Consider the following 13,569-nt stretch of genomic DNA (forward strand, 5'->3'; position numbering starts at 1 on the left):
GTGTGTGTTTTGAGATGGACTCTTGCCCTGTAGTTCAGGCAGGCTGGCCTTGAACTCACTATGTAGCCTGGCTGGCCTCAAATTCATGATGATCCTCCTGCCTCAGCCTCCCAGGTGCTGGGATCACAGGTATTTCCCACCACACCTGGCTAGCCCCCTCTCCTTGTTTTTTGAGTCAGTGTCTCACAAAATTTCTTGGCCTCATCTAGAACTTGCAATCTTTCTGCTTCAACCTCTTGAGTAGCTGGGATTACAGGTATATGCCCTTATTCCTGACATAACAGGTACAGTTTTTGTGTATTTATACATCAGTTAAAAATATAAATAGGGGCTGGAGAGATGGCTCAGTGGTCTAAAGCACCTACTTGAAACAAGCTTGTCAAAGCACAGGGACCGCGGTTCGATCCCCCAGCACCACATGCCAGCCAGCCCCGCCCCCTGGTGGGCTGAGCTGGCCACACACACACACAATAAAAATTAAAAAAAAAAGTCTTAAAAAAAATAAAAATATAAATAAAAAAAATTACAAATATAAAACTGGGTGCAGGGCGGCCCCCTTTTGCTCCTGTGCACCTGCAGCCTGGTGCCCGTGGGTCCTTCTAGTGGTGCTGAGCTTTTGATGCTTGTTTTGAGCATCGCTGAGGCAGCGTGCTTGCTTTCCAGCTGGGAATAATAAGCACGGATGAGGTTACAACCTCCACTTCTTAGCAGCGTGATGGCAGTTGGAGGGATGCGGGCTGCAGATAGGAGACAACTTCTCTAGCAGGTATGGCGACAGTACTATACCTGGGATTCTAGTATGCCCTCGTTTGCTACTCCTGAAAACCCCCTTATAAGTTAAACCATTTATTACCAGGTTTTTAATGTGACATCACTATGCCAGCCCTTCCTTTGCTGTCTATGTTTTGTTAAATTTTGCATTCTGACTAATTTGCAGTTGTGGCATTTGAATTCCATTTTCGTTTGTCATCTTTTGTAATAAGCTTCTAAATTATTGTTTTTCTGGAACTTGGCAAGAATTGTTCTTTTTGTCTCTTTTAAATGGGGAATTTTCAATTCTGTAACATTTGAATTTTTAACAATGAACATATATTGTGGGGGAAGCGAGAACACAAAAAATAATAGACTCCGGAAGGCAGGGTCATGATGGATGCAGAAACTTAACTGTGAATACCAAAGTGTTTATTCTTAATACTAAAAAATCTGGGCCCATAACTATGGGATAATAAGAAAATGATTAAATATATTTATTAGGTGATTCTGATGGAAGATTGTATGGCTGTTAGAAATTGTGCAACCGGTCCTTGTGTATAAATGTGGAAAGCTATTTTTGACACAGTGGAGGGGGGAAAATCAGGTTATAAAAATAATACATCCCCTCTACATAACCACATTAAAAAAAGTTATACAGCAGTTTATATTTCCAAAGCCCTCCCAGAAGAAAAATACTTAGATGTTGAATGAATTCCAATAAACTGTCCACTTTTAACCTTTATTTTTGAATAATTCTTTTTTGGTACTAGGAAACTAATAACTTTAAATTTACAAAAAAGTTGCAAAAATAGTACATAAAACTCTAGTGGGTTCATCAGTTGGCTTTTCCCAGTTGTGAAATTTTTCATTGTTTGCTGTTTTTACTTCTCAGTGTGTATATATTTTTAATAGAGTGCTTAACTTGTGTCCCTGTTGGCCCACTGTCCTTAATACTTCAGTATGTGTTTCCTGAAAACAGGGCCAGGGATGTAGCTGGGTGCTACAGTCCTTGCCTAGTGTGTGTGAGGCCATGGGTGTGGTCTCAGCGCTTAAAAAAAAAAAAAAAAAAAAAAAATCCTACTAGCAAGGGTGCTCTTGCAGCTAGCCACAGGGCACCATCAGATGCTGCCAGGAAAGCTGCAGACCAGGTTTGGATTATGCATATTGCCCGAGTAGAGGTTTTTTTTTTATTTTTAAATTTTAAATAAGTTAATAAATTTATTATTTAGAGCCATTTAAGGATCATAGCAAAAATTGAGAAAAATGTTTAGAGAATGTCCATACATTCACTCTGTTCCCATACAGACATAATCTGGCCCATTGTTGACTTCTCCCACCAGAGTGACACATTTGGTACGATCAGTTGGCTTATGTGGACACATATTACCAGCCAAAGTACTTAGGCTACATTAAGACTCAGTCTTAATGTACAATCTGCAAGTTTTGACAAATGCATAAATGAAATACATCCATAATCATAGTATCATACAGAATGATTTCACTTCCTTCAGAAAATCATCTATACTGCATCTATTTATTCCGAGTAGTGTTCTTTATGAGGTCTGGGGTCAGTTGTTCTGTGTCTCTTTTTGGCTTCTTCAGTCTGAACCAGTTTTGGCTTCTCTTTGTCTTTGGAAATTATAAGTTTATTATTTGGTGAAATATACCTCAGTGTTGATCTGTTTGACATTTTTCTCACAAGTAGATTCAAATTCTGTATCTTAATAGGAATAACAGAAGCCTTTGTTTTTCTCAATATATTATTTCAAGAGTCACAATATGTTAATTTGTCCAGTTATTTCATGATGGTGCTTCTCTACTTAGCTAAGAGGATTTCTGCCAGGTTTCTGCATTGTAAAATTAATAAGTAATTTGCATGTTAATTATTAATATAGACTGTGATTGGAGATATTTTGAGGCTCTTTAATATCCTGTTACTCATCTAACTTATTCATTGTTTTAATATCCATTGATATTTCTCCAGTTTTTAATTTGATAATTGCCAAATGATTTTCTAATTCCATCATTTCTTCCATCCTTTTTTGCATTGTTTTCTCCTCCCTCCCTCCCTCTCTCCCTCCCCTACTTCTTCCCCCTCCCCTCCCCCTTCCCTCCCTCCTTCCTTCCTTCCCATTTGTGAGAACATATAGATCTCTGGTTTTTTTTATTTTTTTATTTTATTTGCATGTATTTTATGCTTAATTTGTTCCCGTGCCATAAGTTTTTGTTTCTTCAGTTTCTTCTGGGATGTCTTTTTCTTCTGTGCAACTTCCTCCTCTGGTTTGGGAACAGTTTGCTCCTTTTCAGTAAGGATCATCTCAATATGGCAGGGGGAGCTCATGTATGGATTAATCCAGCCATGAGCTCTATAGTACAGCGGTGCAGCTTGGATGCTTTGTTCACCTGGATATGTTCAATAACCAGAGAATCTACATCTAAACGCTTAAGTTCAGCATTACTCTCTGCATTTTTAAGCATGTGCAGCAAAAATTCAGCACTCTTTTTGGGCCACCGACCCTGTGTCCAGCCCCACTGTTTGGCCTGGGCACACCTACCAACTCCACCATTGTTCTTTCAGTACATAGATCTAGGAACTATGAATATATACATATCCACAACATGCACATCTTGCACATGTATATCCTTGCCTCTTCTTCCATCTACTCGCCCATCCAAGTACTAACCAGGCCCGACCCTGCTTAGCTTCCGAGATCAGACAAGATCGGGCGCCTTCAGGGTGGTATGGCTGTAGACATCCATCCACTCTCTATCCATCTGTCTGTCTATTTTAGAACCTGTGAATTCACACCGATAGCCTCTTTTATCAGCCAAAGGTTATTTTCCCCCTTTCTGTATTGCTGCCCTTCTTTCTTGTCAGTGAGAAATCGTTCTCTCATTATGCTCAGTAAATGCATCTGTTTGGTCAGTATTTACCTGTTTGGGCAGTTGCCTTGGTGTGGCAGTCCGTACAGCCCATGTGCTGTCTACCTGGTGTGGTATCACTGGTGGTCTCCCCCAAGTCCTCCCCACCCCCAGAATTCCCAGCCTCACTGATTGCTGGGCAGAGTGGACTGCAGGCCTCTCCTGGCCCTGCCTGACCCACACCCTGACTGGCAGCATGTGAGCCGGGAGGCTGCCCGGCCCTGGCAGGGTGCCGGTCCCATGTTCACTTCAACCTTCATAGCAGTGGGTGACTGCTGGGACCCCAGAGTTGGCAGAATTGGCTTTCTTAGTCATTAACAAGAGGCTGTTGGGTCTGCATTATAACAGTTTAAGCTTTTAGAGTAAATTAAGTTCATCTTCATTTTATGTGTACTTATTCTTTTTTTTTTTAATTTTATTTATTTGTGTGTGTGTGTGTGTGTGTGTGTGTGTGTGTGTGTCTGTGGCCAGCTCAGCCCACCAGGGGGTGGGGTGGGCTGGCATGTGGTGCTGGGGGATTGAACCGCGGTCCCTGTACTTTGCCAAGCCTGTTCCAAATAGGTGCTTTAGACCACTGAGCCATCTCACCAGCCCCTGTGTACTTATTCTTTAAGGTGGATCTGAGGAGCATATTACTAATTGATTACCTTCATAATCATTTGAATAATTATTCTTACAGTTATTTCCAGAATCTGAGAGGTGTTTGAGCTGTGAAAGTAAGGCTCTCCTACCTAATCTTGAAGAGGAAAATGATTTTGGAGTGATGCAGTCATTTTCCCAAGTAACAAAGCTTATTGGCCAAGCAAGGGAAGAAAAGTCCTGATTTAAATCTTCAAATTCTACTATAAAATGTCATGATTCCAGTTCTGTTAACAGCCAGGTGTGGTAGGTAGTGCATGCCTGTAATCCCAGCACTTGGAAGGCTGAGGCAGAAAGATTAATACAGGTTCAAGACCAGCCTGGGCTACAAAGTGAGCTCAAGGCCACCCTGAGCTACACAGTGAGATCTTGTCTCAAAAAAATAAAAGGCTAACAGAACAATTTGTAATTTTTTTTAGCATATTAAGTCATACAGAATTATTTTGTGTTTCTGAATACCCTTGGAACTAACTTTTCATTTCACCTGTCCTGTTCTCTTTAGATGAATGAAACCTAGATTTTAGGATTATAACACCCAACTGTAGTATAAGTAGTTCACACTAGATGGGTATTAACACCCCTTTGGGGGCTGGGGATATAGCTCAGTGGCACAGTGCCTGCTGGCAGGCACAAGGTCCTGAGTTTGATTGCCGGTACCAAGAAAAAAAAGAAAATCAATGTGTGGGTCATCCTTTTGGGGTCTAGGTTTTGATTACTTTGTTATTTCAAATGTTTCAGTGTATTTCTTGAGAATGTAGTTTGACTGCCACATGTTTGCCCCAGGATGCTTGTGAATGCTGGGACAGAAGCAAAGAAGTGTGAAGAAATTGGGAAGTGGGAAGTGGGAAGAATTTTTGTTTAACATTTGAAGACATACATTCTGATCCCTCCCCGATCTCTGGTGATAAGACTTTAGGCAAGTCATTCATCTGCCCATGTTTCACTCTTTATGCCCCCAAATGGTGGTACCTGCCAGCTGCCTCACAGGATGCTTCAGTGATACGTGTAAGACTGTTTGAGCAGGTGTGGTGCAGCCTATCATTTTAGCACTCTAGGAAGATGAGGCAGGAAGATCGCAAGTTCATGTCCAGTCTGGGAAATTTAATGTACTAATTAGATCCTACCTCACAATAAATAAGAAAAGGGTGAGGAATGTAACTCAGTGCAAAGGTCCTGGGTTCAATTCCCAATTTTGCAACAACCAGCCAACCAATCAAACAGACATCCTGAGTGGTTTAAAAGAAGATAGTTTTGAAAAGAATTTTTCTGTAAAGGGGCTCTCTTGATCATATTACTTAACTTGTAATTTCCTCTACATGTCTGTTCCAGTAGCAATTGCAGTAAATTCAAACCCTCCTGCTGTCCTTTCCTGCTAATGTAGGTGGGAAAAAATCCATTCATTCCATTGTTTCACTCATTTATATGGAAAGGCAAGTGTCACTTGAGTACTGTAAATGACATAATTTGAGCTTGACTAGGTTATATTTCAGCAATCCAGTCACTTTGATTTGCATATATCATCTCTCCAGTTTTTGAGGTATCTATCACTAATGTCGAGGGGTGCAAAATTGTATAACACTGATAATGCCTCTTTGGCTTATGTTGGAGTGAAGTGGTCTGTTGTTTTATTATATGTAAGATCAGAAAATTCTAATTGTGTTTTCTTAAGATTTAGGACAGTGCTTTCTTTGTTTTATTCTTGCTTTGTTATTTTTCATTTTTAGAAGTATATAAGAAAAACTGGGAACAGATCATGAAAGAATAAATGCCCATGAAATGCTTGGTTCTGTCCTAGTAGCATGTATTGTTTTAATTAATCTTCCCCGAGATGTGTGAATTATCTAAGCCCCTGGAATAATTAGGCTTAGAGAAAAGGAGTGATTCTGCATGCTTACATAACCAGTAAGGGACAGTGACTTTCTTGCCCCAAGAATGTGTGTTAGTCAAAGGACCAGAGACTGTGAGTTAAGAAAAAAATAATTGTTTTACATGTATAATATATGATAAACTTCCCCTCTAGTGCCCAAAACAGATTCTATTTTATGTTCTTTAAGAAACATAGATCATAGTGTCATCATAGTGTTGTTGGTTGGGTTCGTTCGTTTGTTCATCTGTCCATCCATCCATCCATCCATCCATCCATCTATTCATCTATCCATTTGTTACCAAGGATTGAACCCAGAGTCTTTGCACTGAGCTACATCCCTTTTTATTTTTATTATTTCTTTTTTTGTATTTTGAAACAAACTTTCACAGGTTGCTAAATTGCCCAGGCTGGGCTTAACCTGTGGTGTTCTTCCTCAGCCTCCCTTACTGCTGAAATTATAGGCATGCATCACCATACCCAGCTTGTTCTTAGCTTTATAAACACTATGTGTTATGAACTTAATAAGACATCAGCAATAACAGGCGTAGCATCTCTATCAACCGCAACAAAAAAGCAAATAGCTGACATTCCTAGACCATAAGTTATGTGCTAGAGACTGTCCTTACCTTTTTGTATATATTACTGTATTTGATGGTCAGAATAACTCTGTGACGGGTATGTACAGATGAGAGGCGGAAAGCTAAGTAACTTGCAAACTTGAACAAAAAAATTTGTGGCAGAGTTGGAGTGTAAGCCCACTCTTGTGGATTAGGTCATTCTTTCTAAAGAAATACTTGTTATCCTGGAGTGAAGAGTTAAAAATGAAGGAAACCAATTCTGATTAAGTAATGCTGAAAAGAAAATTTATTAAGAGGATCTAGAGAAGCTCATGGAATAAGTAAAAATCTAGAGAAGCAGATTTGGAAAACAATCAGAACCATGGAAGACCTGGAGACAGAAAAGGTGGCAAATTATGGCAGTGGGAAAAGTTTGGTCAGAGCAAACGCTACCAGGAGTAATCAGGGGTGCCATGGTGGTGGTCAGAGCCGCTGCTGTCATTGCTACTGCTACAGTAGTAGCCTCCGCAACAAGTTTTTGACCTTTGTATTACTCAGATATTCAAAGGCACCCATGGAAGCATTCACTTTAGGAAGCCTACATTATATGTGTGTGTGTGTGTGTGTGTTTAGGACAGGGTATACAACATCTCACTGTGTAGATCAGATTCCTAGTGATCTGCCTACTTACAGCCTCGCAAGTGCTGGGATTACAGGCGTGCACCACCATGCCCACTCTCAATTGCCATCTCAGTGTGCCTGGGGGGCGGGACCGGCATAGCATGCGGGAGTCGAACCCTGGTCGCTGTGCTCTGCCTAAGCAGGCACTTTAATCCGCTGAGCTATTTGGCCAGCCCTGTTATTTAGAAAGACCAGTTTTCACATACTTCTTGAATTTATTGTTCTGATACATTCTGGGCAGAAGAGAACTTAGGTTCTACTTTCCAAGTATTGCGCCTTCATGGTGAAGGTATTTTCTCAGGCAGTCTAAATCCTGTTATGTGGTACAATAGGTCAGTCAAATGATTTGAGAAACTGACAGCTAAAATAATGAGAGGCCACTGGTTGTCTATTTGTTAAATTGAGTTAAGCTTTAAGTGACCACTTTTGGTTCATTCTGTTTCAATCCTAGATTAAAGAGAATAACTTCTAAATGGCTGATAAATGCTTGAATGATACAATTCATGTAGCTTTTCTGGTTAAACTTAACTGTAGTTAAGTAAATCCTCTAGGTATCAAAAGGTAATAATCTTCAGCAAAAAGATGGTGGTTTTATTTATAAATATGGTCATTATCAGTAGTTCAAGAATTTGTTGTAAGGTTAAGATCTACCTTGACAAATGTTGTAGGAAATATTTTCTGATTTTATCTGATGGTTTACTGTTTTAAGTATAATCCATACAACAGAATTTCTGCCCAGTACAAGGGTTAGATTAGGACATGAAGTAAGGTACAGCTTTTCTCACACATCACTTAATGGAAACTAACTTGACTGGAAGTCTGCACTCAGTATGAATTTTATTAAACTTTAGTGCTTACAGTATATCAGGCGGTATGCAAAGTCCTCTATCTCTTTTATTCTTCGTAATAACCCAGTAAGATAAATATTATGATACTTTAAAGGTAGCACTGAGGCTGAGAGAAATAATGTGCCTCAGATCCCACAGCAGCCGTGCAGCCAGATTTTAGATGTGTGTCTGTCTATCTCTAAGCTTACGTTGCTGGCACCGTTTTATTGTGGAAGAAAAGCACTAAATTACAAGTTGATACTGAATTAGCATTCTTGAATTTTTAGATGAGAGACTGCCTTGTTACATGTTCTTAGAGAACAGTTTTCTTTCTTCAGATTCAGTAACTCAAAAATGTCGTTTTATCCCAGATTTACTTTCTGGTAAAAGAATGTAAGTCATTATCACAGTGTAGGATGTGGCTGCTTCCAGCGTTCTTCTGCAGGGCATCACATTGATATGTAGGTCAGATGACTCCCCAGCAGCTGGGCACACAGGCAAGTGAGGTAGGCGCTGTTGCACCCCACATGCAGAGTTTGTTAAGGTACATAGTCCTTTCTTGAGAAACCTAATGTGGGCACCACCTCCTGGCAGCAGGGAACCTCCAACTTACCAGACTTTCTGTGTAGAATATTTGATTTCACTGTATTTAGTTTTCACTTTCGAGCTTCAAATTAAATTCAGCTTTTCTAGGATTGGGAAGACAGTTTGGTTCATTTTGCTTTAGCTTTTTGGTTTTGGCCAAGTTTGCTGACTTGAGACTAATTTTTATTCATTTATTTGTGCTTTAGTAAATCTGTGAATCTAGAATGCTCATCTTCGACTTGAGAATGCTAACCCTAGCCCTTATGAATATTGTCCTCTTGTTTGATTTAGTCCACGTGCCACTGGAGGAGTAGCTCCCTGGGAGAGCATGTGCTAGCATGTGCGAGGCCCTGGGTGTGATCCCTAGTGGTGCACAACGGAAACCACCTGCTTCCCACGAGGTGCTCACAGGCACTAAGGAAAGAAGTAGCCTCCTATTGGTCCTGATGCTACAATAGTAGCCTGAATTCAGGTTGTTTAGGCGAATGGTGGTTGTCTATTTTAAAAGACTGTTAACTATTTTTTTAAATTAATACCTATTATATTGATTTATTCATTAAAATTCTACCACATTGAATATGAATTGTTTTCCCCTTCAATTTTATTTGTTAGATATACTTTTTTGGGGGTGATGTGCTCTGCCTAAGCAGGCACTTTAGCCCGCTGAGCTATCTGGCCGGCCCTAAATTTGTTTATTCTTCATCAAACTGCTTTCTGGGTCCTGTTTGGAGCTCTTCAAAACCAGATGTGGTATGAGGTCAGGATAAATAGAGTGAAGTGTGTCCACTACTACCTGGTCAGGTTCAGCACTCTTTGATCAGATATAGAGACATATACTGTGGCACATGCTGCTTTGATTGTCATTAGCAGGATACACAAGAAACATCTGCCTTATAGTTTAACAAGAGAACTATCACGTATGAGTGGAAGTATTAATAGGAGCCCAAATAATTTTTTTTTTATCTGCAAAGTAGTAATTCCACTGTATATATAGTAGATAAGTTTTTTTTTTTTTTTTTTTTTTTTGTACAGGGTCTGCAGGGTCTATAGGATCTCATTATGTAGATTGGACTCGTAGTGATTCTCCTGTTTTCAGCCTCCCATGAGCTGGCATTATAGGTGCACGCCACTATGCCCTGTCTCAGTCACCATCTCAGCATTCTCTGGGGGTGGGGCCGGCATGCCTGGGATGAAACCTCGGCCGATGTGCTCTGCCTAAGCAGGTGCTTTAGCCCACTGAGCTATCTGGCCGGCCCTAAGTTTGTTTATTCTTTAAGTCACCATAATAAGGAAAAGGCAGAAAGTATATTTAATTGCATGTCATTCTAGTGATAGAAAAGCCCCACACCTCTGGACCATGGGCCAGGGCTTGCAAATGGTTTCATGGTGGCGAACTAAGCATTTCTTGTCACAGGATGTGAACTGTAACAGAATGCTGTAGACATTATTAAACTGGGGTGAGTTTTAGAAAGTGACAAATGTTTCCTGAATGTGAGCTGGGTCCTGCCAGCTTGAGTGGCTGCCAAGTTGTGTTCTCACTTGCCTGCTCTGTGACTGCCTCAATTATTTCCTTCCCCAGCTCTGTACGATGAGATTCGTCAGTTCCGCCAGGCCTGTGGGGAGGCTCATCTCAAAACCATCCTAGCCGCAGGAGAACTCGGATGTCTTACTAATGTTTATAAAGCCAGTATGCTAGCAATGATGGCAGGTAAGTGTTTTATATTCAAGTACTGTTTTGTACTGGTTGATGTGTTTTGGAGAAATAAGTAAGTCAAGAACATCTGGCCTTTATTAAAGGTGCTAACCACTTGGGATTTTTTGGGAGGGGGTGAAACACTTTGTGGATGCGTGTTCAATGTGAAGTGGTCAAGAGACCCCTGGCTTTCTTCCATGTTTTGCGCAGCCTTGCCTCGCTGCACTATCCTCAAACAGCAGTAGATGGCTCTCTTGTTAGTGAATTGTCCTTTATGCTGATTTCATCTACATATGTAGAAAGGAATTTACTTAACTCTGAGTATTTCTTTCTGAATTGAAGCTTTGACTTTTTTCCCTCAGATATATATACTATTTGAGCCAGCCCCTGCTTTTCTTGTATTAGTTTCTCAAAAATTTGGTGTAGTATTTTTCATAGTTTCAAATACGGATTGATGTGTTCTTTATTTTTATGAAGAACAGATACATCTGTTCAGATGTTCAAGCTTAAAGACTAGGAGTCTTTTCTCTACCTTCATATAACATATGGAACAAGTCCTATGAGTTCTACCTCTTTCCTACATCTAATGTGCTGGTCCCCCTTCTAGTCTGTTCTTTTTTTTTTTAATGTATTTGGTACAGAGTATACAGGGTCTCACTACACAGATCAGACTTGTAGTGATCCTCCTGTTTTTTAGCCTCCCAAGTGCTGGGATTACAGGCACGCACCACCATACCCAGTCTCATTTGCATCTCAGTGTGCCCCGGGGATGGGCTGGCATAGCAGGCCAAGGCTCAAACCCCCAGCCCTTGCATCTGCCTAAGCAGGCACTTCAGTCCACTGAGATCTCTGGCTGGCCCTTTAGTCTGTTCTTCATACTATTCAAAATGATCTTTTAAAAAGTGCTAATTTGATTATAGTACTTCTTGATTTTAATCTTTTTGTCACTTCTGATTTTCTTCCAGGTAAAATAAGAATTCCTTAATTCTTATTTTATTTATTTATTTTTTTTGGCAGAACCAGGGATTGAACTCAGACCCTTGCACTTGCTGGGGAAGTGCTTATTCTACTGAGCCATCTCCCCGGCCCCTTAATTCTTATTTTAAATAATCCTTCCTAAGTACTATTTTACCCCCCCTCCCCACTATATCAATTACTTGCCATTTCCTGAAGATGGTGACACCCACATCTCTAGTATGTGTTGTGACCCCTGCCTAGAATGCCGTTTGCATTGATTACTACTTAGAATCTTTGGATTCAGTGTAGGCACCACCCTTTTCAGAAGTATCGCCCATAGCCGCGTCCTTCCCCACCACTTAGCTGGTTTTCTGGTAATCATCTGTTACCTATATCATTCTGTGTGCCTATATCATTTTGGTAAAACCTGTCAGATAACTTACCATGCTGTGATTGCTGCTAAGATTTTCCATACTCTCCTAGATGCCTCATATTTGGGTGAAGCTATTTGGCTTCTCTGGTCTTAAGTTTGGGTCATCCATCATGGCCATCCTTTAGATTATTGTGTTCTTCTGTACTCTTTGGATGATTTGCCAGTTACTCCCTGGAATTCTACTGAAAATCATCCTGTTAGGCATAAATGGTGCGATTGTCCCAATCACGCTGCTGGATTCAGAAAACATTTTTCTCATTTAGAGCAAAATCTCTGAAAACATAAGGATAAGACAGAATGGAAGATTTTCAGCTGTGGTTCATCAATGTTGACATTTCAGAAATCCACAGTAAAAAATAAAGACTTACTGCATGGCTCAAGTCCTTGAATTCATGAAGCTTCCTTTCCAAGCTCAGGACAACAGGCTGTCAGAGAAGGTACCAAAATAAAAGTTTGGAAGCATACTAGAAGCCACTTTTAGTACATGCTGAATTTTTATTTATTTATTTCAAGTAATGCAAGGCCTAGGGCCTTGGACCTGCTAGGCAAGTCCTCTGCACTGAGTTGTTTCCCCAGCCATTTAAATTTTTTTATTTTGAACAGGTCTTTCTAAGTTGCCAAACTGGGCCTCGAACTTGCATTCTCCTGCCTCAGCCTCCCACCTCGTTGGGATTATACACTTGAGCATTAGCTGCATGGTTGGGGTGCACGGGAGGCTCAGGCTCCCATCAGGGTCACATCTCAGCCAGTCCTGAGGTGTCAGTGTCCCAGCTATGCTGCAGGGACAGCGAAATGATACTCATTCTGAGTTGCAGCCAGTGCTGTACTGCATATGCTAGGCGCGTGGTGTTCAGTCACCAGGCTCTGGAAGCCTGTTCTACCCTCTACCCGTTCTATCTGAAGGGAAAAAGCGATCAGAAACACGCTCACTCTGTCTCTCCCTTCTTATTTCACTGCTCGTGTTTTTATCTGCTTCGTTTCATCATGGCTATCCAGCGTTCACTGTGAGTACTAGAACAGTTTATGGCCTGCTTTATCGGACACTTCTAAATAATATCCTTAATCTTCACAACAGCCCTGGAATGGATGAAGAACTGTGGGGTGAGTGGCTTACTGGGGTCACGGACTGATGCGTCACGCATAGTCCTTATTTGAACCCAGGTTTTCTGGTTGCAGGTTTATTGCTTTTCATTTGTAAAACAGTTGTTTTCCAGGGCTTGGTGCTTGCTCATACCTGAAAAGCCACAGTCTTTCTGAGGTGCCCTGGATGAGTGCATCTGTATTTCCTGGCTGAGAGCTTATGCTACTGAGACATGGCATAGAATTTCTAAAACATTTTTCTCATTTTTATTTGTATTTATTTTTAGCAACTTGAACTTTTTAAATTAAAAAGTTATATTTTTATTTCATATATCACTCAGAAGAACTCCTGTCCCCTGAATAATTTTGATGAAAGCCAGGTGTGGTGTTGTATGCCTGTCATTGGTGCTTAGGAGGCTGAGGCCAGAAGACTGCTAGGAGTGTGAGGAAAGCCTGGGTTCCAGTTTAAATTCAAGGCCAGGCTCACCTACACAGCAAAACTCCAAAGCAAGGAAACAAAAATGTTAATAATAATATTAACAATAATTATTATTTTGACTAAATCCACATTGCTT

At 40.5% G+C, this 13,569-nt stretch overlaps 1 protein-coding gene across 2 annotated transcripts in view; it reads left to right on the forward strand.

Moving 5' to 3' along the window:
• The window catches only part of Dera (deoxyribose-phosphate aldolase), a 111,390-nt gene that overhangs the window by 52,494 nt on the left and 45,327 nt on the right, over nucleotides 1-13,569 (forward strand). For both annotated transcript variants that reach the window (XM_023709590.1, XM_023709589.1), the window contains exon 6: nucleotides 10,411-10,539. In XM_023709590.1, the coding sequence (XP_023565358.1) occupies nucleotides 10,411-10,539 (129 nt within the window). The remainder of the gene's footprint in view (nucleotides 1-10,410; nucleotides 10,540-13,569) is intronic.

The sequence above is a fragment of the Octodon degus genome, unplaced genomic scaffold, assembly GCF_000260255.1.
Source record: "Octodon degus isolate 3935 unplaced genomic scaffold, OctDeg1.0 scaffold00012, whole genome shotgun sequence".
NCBI classification, from domain to species: domain Eukaryota; kingdom Metazoa; phylum Chordata; class Mammalia; order Rodentia; family Octodontidae; genus Octodon; species Octodon degus.